Genomic DNA, 15,618 nt, shown 5'->3' on the forward strand with positions numbered 1-15,618 from the left:
TTAGTATATTTACTTAGTTGTACAACCACCACTACAATCTATTTAATTTTAGAACATTTCCATCACCCTAATTTCCATTCCTCTGTGAAGTAAGGAAAAAAGTACGGCTAACTGCTGAGGGCTGTGTTGACACCGAAAGAGAAGGAAGCGCGTTTTCTTCATAAACGAGATTTTAATTTCGCCTGAATTCATTGCCCTGGGTTTGCTGGCAGTCTGAATTCGGTTTCCCCTTCTGCCTAACATTTGAGATTATTTTTTTAATCGAGACAAATCATCCTATTAGCGGCGGTAATTTCAGTACTGTTCTCAGGACATGACTGAGAGCCATTCAGATGTCTCGTCGGAGTCTATTTCATAACCCGTAAAAACACAAATTAAAAAAAATTCTCTAAACAAGGGCTTTGGCGTTTCTCGCCCGATTTCCCATCCCCCAAATTTGTGTCGCCGCGGGGAACCACATGAGATCATCAGTTCTGATTGGTTGAAATCCATGGATGGGGCTTGCTGATTGGGCAGTGCTTCTCTTTGTTCCTGCAAACCGATTCAAGTTTCTCGCCATACTTGGTTTTTTTCCACTTTTCTTTAGTAAGTTTGAGTATCATCTTTCCCCCCTACCTGTGTCCAGTGAATGGAGCCGAGAGTGGGAGTTACATGGATATATACAGACATTAATTCCCGCAATGTTTTCTGACTCGGGGATGTCTCAGTTTTCATTTTAACCACACCATTGAGCTGCAGACTCCTGTGCCTTGGCTAATGGTTACAGCTTTCTTTTATGAGTAGTTGGGTGGCCCTGAAAAGGGCCTTTGGTTGAGAAATGCTAATTCTTGATGGCGAAATCGGAAAGCTTAACCGCCGAAGCCGTAGAGAGTGCGTCCCTGACGCTTAAGCGCATAGACCACGTCCATGGCGGTGACAGTCTTGCGCTTGGCGTGCTCGGTGTAGGTGACGGCGTCCCGGATCACGTTCTCCAGGAACACTTTCAGCACCCCACGGGTCTCTTCGTAGATGAGGCCGGAGATGCGCTTCACACCGCCACGCCGGGCCAGGCGGCGGATGGCAGGTTTGGTGATGCCCTGGATGTTGTCGCGCAGAACCTTGCGGTGGCGCTTAGCGCCTCCCTTACCCAGACCCTTGCCGCCTTTGCCGCGCCCAGACATGGTTTTGAGAGAAGCAAACCAACAGCAACTGACAAAGAAGGGGAGAGCGGATCCTTATATACCTACCACCTCTCCCCCGCCCAACCCCCCCCAAAGAGAGAATGGAAAGCGCGCAAACCGGAAGTGTGACGCCAACAGTCCCCTCCCTTAATCCCGCCTCCAAGCCGCGGGAACTCACGCGGAAGGGCGGGGAGGGCGGGGAGGGCCGGGAGGGTGGGGCAGGTGGGAAGAGATCAGTTTGACCAATAGTCTTTGCTTCCGTGACTGGGCTACTGTTTTAACTACAGTACTTGGAGGAATTAGGTTTAGAGGAAACATGATTCCAAATATCCTAAGTAGAAGAAATACTTAAAAAGGGGAAAATTTATTATCAATAAATTTTGATAATCGTAAAAAATATCAAGATCAAAGTTAGAAACGTAAAAATGTTTATACTCATACTATTACTGTTTGTTTCACAACTAATACAAGGCCATGTTTTTAAAATGCTCTGCAAATGCCAATCATTTCGCGTGCCTCTGAAACTCTGGCTCTTTACTAAGGTAAGAGAAAACAGTACTATTTACATAAACACTTATAAAGGGCCAGTGTGTTCGCATACGCAGTGGATATTTAGACAAAAATTATCCATAATCCGATAAGTGTTGATGCATGTCTTTTCATTCCCAAGCAGATGCAAAGTTATACTGAACAACTTGAGTTGGAAAGTTAGTTTCTTACAGCCCTTACTTGAAAACGTGGGTGGCTCTGAAAAGAGCCTTTGGTTGAAATTTCAGAGAAAAGCAGTAATTATGCCCGCTCCCCGCGGATCCGGCGGGCTAACTGGATGTCCTTGGGCATGATGGTAACACGCTTAGCGTGGATGGCGCACAGATTGGTGTCCTCGAAAAGACCCACCAGATAGGCTTCGCATGCCTCCTGCAGTGCCATCACCGCTGAACTCTGGAAGCGCAGATCGGTCTTGAAATCCTGGGCAATCTCACGCACAAGGCGCTGAAAAGGCAGTTTACGGATAAGAAGCTCCGTGGACTTTTGGTAGCGGCGGATCTCGCGCAAGGCCACCGTGCCGGGTCGGTAGCGGTGGGGTTTTTTCACGCCGCCGGTGGCCGGCGCACTCTTGCGAGCCGCCTTGGTGGCCAGCTGCTTGCGAGGCGCCTTGCCGCCAGTGGACTTACGAGCAGTTTGCTTAGTGCGAGCCATGACAAGTGACAGGTACACAGACGTACCGAATATTAGCGCAAAAATATCGCCCAGCAGTTTGCTAGTATTTATAGTACCTAAGGGGAAGTGATTGGGCGAGAAAAATGTTTAAATATTACGTTACAGGCTCTGATTGGTCTACATTGAAACTTTACAACAACCGTGCAGTTTCATTGGCCACTACGTTATATCCTCGGCTCTTTCGAAATTGTTTTGTTCTTTTCCGCACACGATTTTCATGCGAATGCAATGCCTTGAGCGTTACCTTTTCGAAAAAACAGACCTTAACTTCATTGGTACTGTAGTTCTGTATATTTATTTAGGTTCTGGGGGGGAGGGGAGATTGAGGGAATATTGCCCTAATGTACTCTACATTCCCTGCTCGATAACCCGATAACGGATTATAAATTTCCAAAACCATTTCACAAAAAAAGTAATCCCTCTGTAACGCTTAAACTGACTGAGAAACTTCTTTGAAACCTACAAGATGTAAACTCAAGCATAGTAAAATCAAACTAGCATTTCCAGAAATATTTCCTGTAACAAGGCACTTTTTTGTTAAGTGTTTATGCTCTGACTTTACACTTGGTACTTCCTGAAACTTAAGTTTTCTAAAGTTTAGAATACATTTAGCCGGGTACAACGCCGGACACACAATCACGCCATGCACGACGTCTCAGAAGTTCACCTATGAGGAGCAGGCGATGGAGTAGGGCCTATGAATGGATTACGGACCAAAACGAGGACAGCTTAATATTGCCAACGACTGATCCTATACGTCATGTAAAATAGTCGACTTTAAGAACACCGAATGAGAACCTTTTATACGAAGAGGCGGTAACCCAGATTCTACCTTCTGATTGGCTAAGTTTATTATAGTGGGTAGCCATTAAGAAAGGAGATATAGCATCCTTCATTTGCATGGAGCGTTTCTATTGCATTTGAAGCTGTTTAACCCGTTAGACACGGGAGGTACAATTATCTAAATAAGAAAATGCTGCGTGCATATTTTCTCTTTTAAAAGCTTTGTTTGATTAGAAGCCACGTTTATTACTCTAAGAAAAATTTGTCTTTCCAGAAATTTTCACCTACGAAACCTTCAGCTTGGAGAAAGATTGTATACCTGTGTTATAAATGACTATCCTTCAAACTAAGACGCATAGTTCCAACTGTTCTTTTTCAAGTTCTTAGAAATTACATAATGCATTTTGTAAATACAGACTCTCAAGAAAACAAGTTACAAAGGGTGGTAAAGAAGATGGACGAATCGTGCGTCTGGAACCCTTACGTTATTGGCCACAAGCCGAAAACAAGCTCTTATGTTATTTGAGGGCTACCAGGGAAGCGCCGGTTACTGAGGCCCGTGCGGACTTGTTTGAAAACCGCAGTCGCGCGCGCGGGAATGGCTCGTCATTGCATTCTCCCTGCTGCTAGGCGATCCCAGGGTAGAATTGTGAGGGGATGTCATCCAGAACGGGGCTGTGAGAGGGGCATTTTATTCTTTCAGTAGTTAGCCTGATTTGCAGTCTGAAGTCGTTTTAGCATTGTTGACGCTTTTACAACCACAAACAAGTTCTAAAATGTTATCCCCGGGCTGTGCTTCCACACTAAAGCAACGTATCCCCCACCCTCGCCCCGACACCCACACCCACACTTCCCCGCGTGCAATGCCTGTCCGGGAACAATTCAGTCCACCCAGTGCTTACTTGATGTTTCTCTTGTGCTAGCTTTTGAGCTTGGGATATGTTGTGAGGATGAAAAGGGGTCGAAAGTTCGTTAAGTGCATTAGACTGTAGAAGCAAGTTGCAATTACAGAAATTGCGTGCTGTTTTCCACCGGTGCAGCTTGAGTGTTAATTGCGGTGTTAGCCAGTTCTTTTGCTTTCTACAATTCTTTGCCCCAAATAGATGCACGCTGGTTCAGACCAAGGGCACCGGCGTCTCGGGTCTACCACACATCACTCAGCGCTGCCAGGAAAGGCAATGGCATCGATGAGAACTTGTCCCAAACCTGCAGACCAGGCCTACATCCCCTCGCTTTCTGCTCTCCCTCCCCAGTCACTCAAGACACGTTTTGCATTTATTGCAGATTAGAAACAAATGTTCTTTTGACATTGCTTCCTAGAGGCGAGGTTTCACGTGAAACTCCTTAGATTCTTACGTGATTGCCTTCTTTACAGCTCTTTCCCACCCCACCTCCCCCTAGGAAAAAACCCTGCTTTTTTAAAGAGAAGTAGCACCCTCTGATGGTAATGGGCGGCAGAGCCGTACCCTTCCCTGCCTAGTATTTCTGTCTCCATTAGGCGACCGGCGGGGGGGATGGGGGGAGGAGGGGGGCAGGGTGCTGTCTGGGTGCCTCAGTGCAAGCGGCAGGGAAGAAGGCCTATAGGCCCCAGCGGCCGGCATTGGCCTTCGGAGACCCGGCGGGGCGCGCAGGGGGCGCTAGGGTGCCGGGGGCGGGCGCCAGAGCGCACCAATCACAGCTCAGCCTCGCCCTATAAATACCGCGCGCTGGAGCCGCTCGCGTTTTACTGCCTTGTCAGGTCTTAGTAGTTTGTTTAGTCTTTCTTTGTTTCCGTCATGTCCGAGACCGTACCGCCCGTTCCAGCTGCTTCCACTCCCCCCGAAAAGCCTTCAGCTGGCAGGAAAGCGAAGAAGCCTGCGAAGGCTGCAGCAGGCGCCAAGAAGAAACCTGCGGGTCCTTCAGTCTCGGAGCTGATTGTGCAGGCCGTTTCTTCTTCTAAGGAGCGCAGCGGCGTGTCCTTGGCTGCGCTCAAGAAGGCGCTGGCGGCCGCCGGCTACGACGTGGAGAAGAACAACAGCCGTATCAAGCTGGGCCTTAGGAGCCTGGTGAGCAAAGGCACTCTGGTGCAGACCAAGGGCACCGGCGCCTCGGGGTCTTTCAAGCTCAACAAGAGAGTAGCCTCGGTGGATAGCAAGCCCAGCTCCACAAAGGTGGCAGCGAAAGCGAAGGTAACAAGTTCTTCTAAGAAGCCCAAGAAGGCCACCGGGGCGGCTGCTGGCAAAAAAGGTGTCAAGACTCCAAAGAAGGCTAAAAAGCCTGCGGCGACAAAGAAGTCCTCCAAGAGTCCCAAGAAGTCCAGGGTTGTGAAGCCTAAGAAAATAGGTAAGAGTCCTGCTAAAGCCAAGGCTGTGAAACCCAAAGCGGCCAAAGCGAAGGTGACCAAGCCAAAAACTGCCGCCAAGCCCAAGAAGGCAGCACCGAAGAAAAAGTAAAAGTCCCACTTGGAAGCTGCTTCCAATAACCCAACGGCTCTTTTAAGAGCCACCTACTTATTTCAGGGAAAGAGCTTTAAGTACACAGCTCTCCTGTCTTACAAGTTTCATAAATTTCAGCCCCCATGCAAATGCAGTGTGTTTAAGCCAATCCTTGCTCCACGTCAGAATTCTTTTGAGGTTAAGTTAAATTCTCGCTGTGGGATTTGTAAATTGATTCCTGAGGAAGCTGGTGTTTTTGTTTTTGTTTTGGTCTCCCACGTGATTTAAACTTCAACGCTCAGGAGCTTATTTCCCTAGTCCCGTTTTAACCTGAAGCTTACATCTCTACCTGTACGTTAGAAATACCTGGGGGAGCTTTTTGAACCGATTCTGAAGTCCCACACCCCAAACATTCGTCCTCAGTGGTAACTACCTGTAACTGCGATTGAACCCGTGGCTGAGGCTGGGTCCGTGTACTATGTGCTCGTTTGTCTACTCAACATTTCCCTGGCGTTCTCTGCGAGACCAAAGTGGGGACATTATGTTCTTGGGCAATATTGCTAAATCGGCTTTTTCCAAAATTGGGTGGCCCTGAAAAATGCTTTTGAGATGTGGCTCAAGAGCTGTCTGACCTTGGGAATGACGGTGATCCTCTGGCTTACATGGCACTCAGATTGGTGTCCTTGAGCTCACCAGGTAGGCCTCACACGCCTCCTGCAGCGACATCACAGTCGAGCTCTGACCTTGCAGATCGTCCATGCTCGGCGACTTACCCTGGGTCCATTTGCAGGTTGTCAGCTAGTCCTGGTTTCTCTTTATAGAAACAGAACTGCCCTGATTGGATAATATTTGAAGCTCCCACTCTGTGTCTAACTAGATCGTATTTCTCCGCCTGCAGGGTTTTCAACCCTGGTGCGCTGCACCACGTTAAATACTCTGGGACACTTTCATAGAATTGCCCCTTTAAGCTTTTGAAATTTTAATTCTGGGATTCATTTTAATAACGTCTTTTTTCACATCCGAGAAAAAAAAAGTACCATATGTTGAGCCAGGTTTACTCACTTTCACTTAATGAAGCTCAAATAGTTGTAAAACTTTTACATATGTGCATACAAATTCTTTAATAGTCAATTGTTTTATGTTTTGTCTTTTTTTCCCCATTGTTTTGCATGGCTCCTTTCATCCCCTTAATGTCTGCCTTACTGTCACTTCACATCCCTACTCCCCTTCCCCAAACAGGTATGTAGCTATTCATGTTTTCCTTTGAATTCAGTCTTTTACATACACTTATGCATAAACATGCATGATTGTTTTCTTTTTCTGGCAGGGTTTTATTATTATTTACAAAATGGCGGTATATACGCTTCTCTGCTTTTCTCTTAACCCTAAAGGAAATCCTTTCAAGTCAAATCTTTTTTTTTTTTAATGTCCTGCATGTGGAGTAGAATAATTTATTCATCCATTTCATATTGATAAGTATTGACGTCTCTATTTACAACTGCTGAGCATGGTGCAATAAACAATAGAATTCCAAAGCTGAAATTGCTAGATTAGTTAGAGTGTATTTTAAATTTCAGTTGGCCCTGACATAGCCTGAAAATGGCTCCCCCTCCTGCATTCCAACCATCAGCGTGTGATCTCATTAATTTCTGCCAGTCTAAAGGGGGTAAAATTATTTCACATTGTCACTTTGATTTGCATTACCATGACCACCAGTGCATCCTTTCTTTAGGTTTATTGGCCATTTGAATAAGCTTTTCAGAGAATTTCCATTTATATATCTGTTAATTTTTCATTAGGCAGTTTGTCTTTTTCCTGCCTAATTGTGTTTTTTATATGATAGAAAAATGAACCTTATACTTATCACCTGTGTTGCAGATAGTTTTCTACTCTTGGCTTTTATCTCTATATTTCCTTTGTTTATGGTATATTTTCCATTTATATGTATTATATAAAATTTATTAGATATATATAAATTTTGAATATTAGACATTTTAATCACAAATGTATCTTTTATAGCTTCTAGATTTCCACTCTTGGTTTAGAAACTGAATCCCACCCCTCCATTATTTATTCACCTCCTAGCTCTTCTTCTAAAATTGTTTGCTTCTTAAAAAATGTTTACTTTCTAATCCATCTAGAATTTGTTTTATGTAGTTTAAGATAGAATCCAAGTTTACATCCTTCCAGATGGATGGCCAGTTGTTTTAACACCATTTGTTAAATAATCCATTCACTTCTCACACTGAAGTGAAATATATCATTTTTGTTATTTATTAAATTCTTATATAATGAGATCTATTTCTGTATTCTCATTCTTTTCTACTGTTCTCTCTGTATGAGTCATGTGTCCTTCTCAATTCTATTCCTAATTAATTTATTTCCTTGTTTCTATTGTGAATGGAATACTCATTTCCTATTTTTAGGTCTTACTGCTAGGAAGGAAAAAATGTATTGATATGTTATATCCAGCAAACTTACTAATTTCTATAATTCTACTTCCTTTACTCCTTAAACTGAGAGCCCCTTGAGTTTTTCCTAGTCATTAGCAAAATAATTTTAACTTTTTTTGTTTTCCTTAAATGTGAATACCAAACATTTAATTTTCTTTTTGTATAGCATTTGCTAAGAATTTCCAAAATAAAGTTGAATAATATTTTTAGGAGGCATCCCTTTTTAGTTCTTGGTTTTCATTAGCATGGTATTAAGTGTTGTCCTTTAGAATAATATCTGTTATTAACTTTTTGTATCTCCATTATATTTAAATGGTTAGCTTCAATTCCTATTTTACTTTAAAAAAAAATTTTTAATGGCTGCCGTACTTCTTGTATTGATATAATCATATGGTTTTTCTCTTTTAATTTGTTCAGTGCTTTCTTAGATGTTAAGCCCTCAAACTCAATGTGGCTGAAAGAATGAGATGAGTTTTCCTAAGACGGTCATCTATAAGAGAGAAGCAAGTGTGTTATGGTGGAGTTGGGGAGAGTGAATCAGAAATTCTGTTGTGAAATTTGCAGAGTCCAAGAGATTACCAAGTGGATAAGGGAGTAATCAACTGGGTTCAAATGTTGATGATAGACTGAAGTGATTAGAAGCCTGAGAATAGTTCCTTGATTTAGCAGTATGGAGGTCAGTAGTTTTGACAAGAGAAGTTTTGGGGAGGATGGAGTTGAATTAAGATGGAGTCATTGGTCTATGGATGGCATTTAAAGTCATGAGACTTGGTGAGGTCACCAAGGGGGCGACTGAGGTAGAGAAGAATATAAAGAAAGGGGAAAGGACAGAGGAAACCTGGCCCTGATCATTTATCATCCATAAATCTGAATCATTATTCTACCTCTTTGTGCTTCCATTTGCTTATTTAAAAGCAAAATGGTTAGATTAGTGTTTTTCATGGCCTGTTAGGAATAGAATCGACTAGAACATATTAATTAATTTATTTATTTATTTGGCTGTGTTGGGTCTTCGTTTCTGTGCGAGGGCTTTCTCTAGTTGTGGCGAGCGGGGGCCACTCTTCATCGCTTTGCTCAGGCCTCTCACTGTCGCGGCCTCTCCCGTTGCGGAGCACAGGCTCCAGACGCGCAGGCTCAGTAGTTGTGGCTCACGGGCCTAGTTGCTCCGCGGCATGTGGGATCTTCCCAGACCAGGGCTCGAACCCATGTCCCCTGCATTGGCAGGCAGATTCTCAACCACTGCGCCACCAGGGAAGCCCGACTAGAACATATTAGAGTGTGCACATTGTAAGGATAAATACGGCTTCCTGGAATTTAGGCTTCAGACACTTATGTTGTTAGGCATATGCGTGTACGTTCTGGGTCATAAAGAAGAAAGCATATCTTATTGGGGTTACAATCAAAGAAGTCTGAAACCCAGTGGTTAACATGCTCTTTATGGTCTTTTACAATTCCAGGAGTCTATTGTTTTGATGTTCTGACCACAGAATTATATCAGCTCTAACATCCATGTAAGAGGAGACAGACTTGAAATCAATCTCATTGATTGTCTGAGAGATCTTCTGAGACAAGTAGGTAAGAGTGGTGACACAGAAATTATATTCTTTACTAATAATTGGTTTGATTATCCCTGCCTGTGGGGTTTTTTGAAAGAAAAGAGAAAAGAGAGGGACAGAGAAAAGAACAGAAGGTTATATGACTTCCAGAACAATTGAAGACCAGTGGGGCCTCCTTAAGAAGATATAAACCATAAATAAGGGGTTTTGCTGTGTAAGATGTACAATAATAACACATAAAAGAAAAAAAAAAAAAAAGATGAAGGGAGAACTCTCTCATCTTGATGCTACAAGTTTTATTGTATCCTATGTGGCCAAAGTAAAAACGGGGAGTATTGGGAGAGGAGAAGGGAATTTGTTCTTTTCTTTATACCATAACATATTTTTCAGCTCTTCAACAATGTGCCCATGTAGAAAACTATAATTATTCTGCATATAAAAACAGAACTGGATTAAAAAAGAAGTACTAACTCCTAAATAGTAAAATGGCGGCCTTGCAAATACCCACAGTATTCCACTGTGCGATGCTACATAGTTTATTTCACCAGTCACCTATTGCTGGATTCTTAAAAATTTAGTTAACAACAATTACATAATCATTTTCAAGTGTGTCTCAAAAGTAGGTCCTCAGAAGTGGGAATTCTATTTCAAAGGGTGAAAAGTAACATTGCAAATAACAGGGCATGGTAAAAGTATAACGATGGAAGCTTAAAAACAAATACAAATACCTAAAGACAAGAATATTACTAGATTTCAACTATCATGGGTCACATCTTTTTTAATTTTATTTTTTAATAAATAATTTGATTCAAAAATCAAAACCGTATGAAAAGATATGCACCTAGAAGTCAAGTTCCACACCACTGTCCCTGACAACACAGTTCCCCTTCCACTATTTCTTTATGCAAATAGAAATGAAAAATATATATACTCTTCCTTCTCACCCTTTCATAGGATAATATATACATGTTCTCTACCATTGTTCGCTTAGCAGTATGTCCTGGAGCTGTGCCTACAACAGGAAACAGAGGTCTTCCTTTTTCTTTCCATGGGTACATGATATTCATTGTGTAAAGGAACAACGGTTTATTCTGGTTTCAGAAGCTCTCTGTATATTAGTGAGATTAGCCCTTTATAATAAGAGTTGCAAAATATTTTTTTCAGATAGTCATTTGTCGTTTAACTTTGATTATGATAAAATTTGTTATGCAGCCTTTTTATTTTTACGTAATTGAATTTACCAATATTTTCTTTCATGACTTTTGGATTTTGAGTAATATTTAGAAACATCTTTCCCACTTCAAGAATCAAAGGAATTCGCCTATATTTTCTTTAAGTACTTCTGGCTTTTTGTTTTGTTTCGCTTTTATGTTTCAATCTTTGATCTACTTGAAGTTCCTTCTGGTGTTTTACAAATGGCTATCTAGTTGTCTCAGCACTATTAAAAAAGTCCATCTTTACTCCTAGTGATTAGAAATGCTTTCTTTATTGGATACAAAATTCCTGTATTACTTGTCTATTTCTAGACTTTCTATTCTGTTGTGTCAGTCTTTCTGTTAAGCACTAATACCACATTGTTTTAATTGAGAATTGATGATCCTTTATAAAATATGAATAAGATCATCCACTCTTCCTGTTCTTATTTTTCAATTATAGGGCAATTGTAGGACAATTCCAGCTTTTCAAAGAACTGTGGAATTCTTAGAGCTAGAAAAGCCTTGGAAGTCATTTAGTTTTTGTTTCTGCCAGGGAAAATTCTGTAGGAACTAACGTGCTCTCTGAACTCCACCCCACAGCATCTCTTTACCAGCTATTAAAGGCCAATAATACCTTAAGGGTAGTACGCTGTTATGTCAAATCTATACTGAGCCATGGTCAATGCAAAAAAGTGAGAAGAAAGGGGAGTACGTTTTATAATTTGTAGGTGCTCTCTTTGAACTAATTTATCACTTCTTCCTCTAAACTCTCTGGAGGGTCACGATGCTTCCCTTTCCACATGGGAACTCCTAACTACAAAGGGAGTATGTAAGGAAGTAGGTGAAATATTCTCATTCCAGTGCCTAGGAAGACGATGTAGGTTTGGTAAACAGCCACTCTCTGCCACACTTCTGTATGTTTCTGTTTTTTAAAGGCTCATTCACTTATTTGTTGACTCTTCAGAGAGAGGGCAAAGTCCAAGTGTGCAAGCCTAGACAATGTGTAGGTTGAATTATGTCCCACCCACCCCCCCTTCCCCCAAAAGTTATGTTTAAATCATAACCCCCATTGCTTCAGAATGTAACCTTATTTGGAAATAGGGTGGTTGCAAATGTAATTCAGTTAAAATGAGGCCACGGTAGAATAGAAAGGGCCCCTCTGATTGGCAATTCCTCGTAGACCAGCTCCGGCCAGTTCGCGGAACGCAGGGAGGCCTCGACTCCATCCTGCGGCCGCCCGGCCGCCCGTCCCACCTGCCACCCGCCCGCCAATGTGGAAGGGAGGCCGCAGCCCAAGGGCAGTCCCCAGGGGTCCTGCCGCCCGCCCGCCCTGCTTTAGCTGGGGGGACACACGTGGCCCGAGTGGGGGTGGGACCTTGAACACCCCCAGGACCCGCATCTGGAGATAAGTGAGAGTGCCCCGTGGAGGGGGGGAGGTGCTGAAGTTATCTTGTGGCTCATCTGGGGTGTGGTGGGCCTGGGTAAGGCCAAAGAAGTGACACCTGGAGACACTCCCCGGGGAGAAGACCCTTCAGCGTCACCTACAGAACCGCAGGATGTCAGTCCTCTGCCTGAGCTCCCCTCCCTCACGTCCACATCCCTTTTTAATTTGTCTGGAGCAGGCCAGTCTTCAGTAAGTTATTTAAAAGCTCTCTAGGTACCGGAATTTGCTTCAAGGGTTGAGAACCACTGATCTGGGCGCAGCCCCTCACAGTAGTGAATGTTGTTTCTTCGTCGATCTCTAAAACTGAGTTAATATTTTTCTGGAGTAATGGTAGGCCCAGAGAAAGAATTGAATTACCCAGGATTCCACAAAGAATAAGTGATGGTGGCCCAAGAATTCCTCTTCAGCAGGTCAGAAGTATAAAAGTGCTTTGCAATCATTATATAAATTAACAAAAATCCTGTTTATTGTGTTGTATACCTAGGGCTTTGTGCCTGAGCACTTCTCACTACAAACTGGGATTACTGCCCCACTATTACACTTGAGGAAGAGGATGGAGGCAGAGAGGGGTGGTGTCACTTGTCCACTTGTAAGTAAAATCAGAAATTGGACATAGATCTGGCTGGACCATAGAAAGGTGGAAATTTCTATTTTTAAACTTTACCTAATATCTTTAATGGATTACAGGATGTCCAGAGAACTAAAACAGGAACTCAGGAGTGGCATCAAGATTGAAAAAAGGAAAAAAACCAGTCCCATCCTCAGAGAACCTAGAGAAAAGAGACACAGGGAGACTGATGGCGGAGATACAAGATGTGGGAAAGAGAAGGAGCTCTGAAGACTGGAGGCCCTGCCCATGAATTGGAGTGATGAGCGGACACCCAGTTCCTGGAATATGACAGATTGGATCATTTTTACTTGTCCAGGGGCATCAGGATAAACTCAAGGAGATTAGCATAGTCTCTTGGCCACAAGCTAATTAATATGCTAATCAAGCACCTTCTTGAAAAATGATCGCTGTCTTCCTTATTCCTGGTGAAGAAGGGACTTTTTTGGGGTGAAGAGCCTATGTGCAGAGCTTCCTGCATTTCCAATCCCAGCTGACTGATAACGCCGTTCCCTCCCTGCGAGTCCCAGAGAACCGGTGCACAGACTCCACTTGAGGCTGTTGGTGTGAGTGGGCATGAGAGGCAAGGCTGAGAGAGGAGGATATGAGGAGCCATTCTCACAGAATCCCAGGCACTGAGGCTGTTTGTGTGGATGAAGAAAGTGCAATTATTGATGGCGCTGAGAGCTCTAATAGACCTTGTCTTTGGGGAGAAACTGGTGCTGAATCTATGGAGGACCAGGGACTCAGAATGTCTCTGCATCTCTGTCCCTCCTTAATGTAGATTTTGAGACTGTATGCAGCAAATTTCTTATGATAGATTGCAAAAATTGTTCTAAATTTATCTCATCCTATTGCTCGTTACAATGTGACATTGTAGCTCCTCTCATCAAGAGGTGGAGTTTATATCTCTGTCCATTGAATCTGGGCTTGGCCAAGTGTTTTAACAAATGTGACCTGAGCAGATGCTTGAAAAGAGCCTGGCACATTGCAGCTTGTCCCTGTCTTGGTTCTCCGACAGCCCTGAAACACCCATGTTATGAAAGAGACTGAGCTTGTCTGCTGGAGAATGAAGCACCCAGTCAACAGCCTACCAACTGCCAGACTTGCAGGTGAGGCCATCCTATATTACCCAATGCCAGCTGACTCTCCAGTTGATAGAGGCACAGGAGAAGAACCAGCAGAATTCAACCCTGACTACAAGAACCACCAGCTGACCTACAGAATTGTAAGTGAATAAATGGTAGTAGTTTTAAGCAAATAAGTTTTGGGGTGGCTTGATACTCATCAAAAATTGGCATGTGCTTAGTGAATGGCCATGAATTAGTCTTCTAGGACAGTGACAGCTTTGCCTGTCCTTCAGGAGAAGCAACCATGCTTCTGCAGCAAATCCCAGATGCATCCAGCTCCTTGTTCTCTCCCCTCCCCCTCCTTTTTTTTTGTTTTTCATTTTTATATCCCTCCCTTTCCTACGTTAGGAAACAGAAGTGGGGATTAATGAAGTGGTCTAGGCTCCAGTGATGTTTTCACCTGCAAACTTTAGCATTCTCCATTCCCATCTCCTCGGAAAGATTCTCCCATCTGATTCACCAGCCCATAGTTTTCCACATTATCAAAGCCCCTCCAGGTTCCCAGCTCCTGGAGGGGTTGGCTGATGACAGTGAGTTATGGAAACAGAAGAGGTGGGTAGGGGAAGTGGGGGAAAGGGAAAGAGGGAGATAAGAATATATCAATAGTATTTTAAATAAATGTTCATATACTGTGACTTGGAAACTTTCTTTCAAAAACCCACCCTGAGGAAAACAAGAGAAGTGAAAACCTACTTACATACAATGATGTTCATTTGAACATAAGTTATAATTGCAAGAAACAACCTGAGCGTATGTGCAATTAGATCACTACAGTCATTTAAAACCATATATTAGCATGTTTAATGCCATGGGGGAATGCTCACACTGAGAAAAACATGCAAGATCAAATATATGTATGGGGAAGGTGATTTACCACCACAGTAGGAGTGTTCATTCCTTAGAACTGAGAGTATAATTTATTGTATTTTACAGTATTCCATAATAAATATCTGTTAATTTAATCATTTAATATCTATATCTTTCTATACATATATTTATATATAGAAAGCGGACAAGAGTGGGGGAGGTAGCAGTGGTTGCTGTCTCTGAAAAGTTGAGCTCAGATCTGGTTGTGGGTGAAGGTGGTAACTAAGATGTGACCCCAGAATGCAGGGTGCTGGCACAGGGAAGGTGGAAAAGGCAGTCACAGGTGCATTCCTGACCTGGTTCCCACTTTGAGCACTTGCTTTCATTTCCCTGGATGTCCTCTGAGGCACTGTGTAGATGGGGTCTCAGAATTGTTCGTCTGAAGCTCATCTGGTTGAAGCTTTATCCATCCACACCATTCCCTCTTCAGTTGAAGTTTTACTCCTGGGATGTTAATTCTCTAACACTTCCTGTCTGCCAAGCTGGTGATCCAAATGAGCTCACCCAGCTTCAGAAAAAGCTGGGAAAGACTACTCTGAACCTAGAACACATTATGCTCAAAGGCTCTTGGACCAGAATGACCTTGGCGTTGTCTAGGACCGAAGAGGAGGCCACTGTATATGGAAAATGAGAAGTGGGAAGAACAGATTATTAATCCAGGATGGCAAGGTCTGTGGGGCCAGAATTTGCCTTCTAGGCCGTTATAAGGAGTTTAGACGTTACCTGAGAACAGACTCTTTCTGTGTCAGTTGGACTGTTTATGTTCCTCTGCCTCCCTCAGTTGCTA

General features: G+C 43.1%; 4 protein-coding genes across 5 annotated transcripts in view; 2 read left to right on the forward strand and 2 right to left on the reverse strand.

The window, feature by feature from the left end:
• Window positions 1-110: 110 nt before the first annotated feature.
• On the reverse strand, window positions 111-1,163 carry LOC130709006 (histone H4). The gene has a single exon (XM_057554228.1). The coding sequence runs from the start codon at window positions 1,158-1,160 to the stop codon at window positions 849-851; it is 312 nt and encodes a 103-aa protein (XP_057410211.1). The 5' UTR covers window positions 1,161-1,163; the 3' UTR covers window positions 111-848.
• A 683-nt stretch (window positions 1,164-1,846) lies between these two features.
• On the reverse strand, window positions 1,847-7,645 carry LOC103014184 (histone H3.1). Of its 2 annotated transcripts, XM_007177363.2 has the most exons (2): window positions 7,611-7,645; window positions 1,847-2,367 (listed from the first exon to the last, which is right to left on the reverse strand). In XM_007177363.2, the coding sequence occupies exons 1-2, from the start codon at window positions 7,643-7,645 to the stop codon at window positions 1,950-1,952; spliced, it is 453 nt and encodes a 150-aa protein (XP_007177425.1). In that variant the 3' UTR covers window positions 1,847-1,949. The 2 variants fall into 2 exon arrangements, with proteins under 2 accessions (XP_007177425.1, XP_057410190.1); XM_057554207.1 differs by lacking the exon at window positions 7,611-7,645 and having other exon boundaries at window positions 1,847-2,390.
• On the forward strand, window positions 4,918-5,596 carry H1-1 (H1.1 linker histone, cluster member). Its single transcript, XM_007177362.2, has one exon. It carries the CDS (start codon window positions 4,940-4,942, stop codon window positions 5,594-5,596), a length of 657 nt encoding a protein of 218 aa, XP_007177424.2. The 5' UTR covers window positions 4,918-4,939.
• Window positions 7,646-13,736: 6,091 nt separating the features above from the next.
• The window catches only part of SLC17A2 (solute carrier family 17 member 2), a 67,081-nt gene continuing 65,199 nt past the window's right edge, over window positions 13,737-15,618 (forward strand). The window contains exon 1 of the mRNA XM_007177356.2: window positions 13,737-14,062. The gene's annotated coding sequence lies outside the window, so the exon portion shown is untranslated. The remainder of the gene's footprint in view (window positions 14,063-15,618) is intronic.

Source organism: Balaenoptera acutorostrata, chromosome 10 (assembly GCF_949987535.1).
Source record: "Balaenoptera acutorostrata chromosome 10, mBalAcu1.1, whole genome shotgun sequence".
NCBI classification, from domain to species: domain Eukaryota; kingdom Metazoa; phylum Chordata; class Mammalia; order Artiodactyla; family Balaenopteridae; genus Balaenoptera; species Balaenoptera acutorostrata.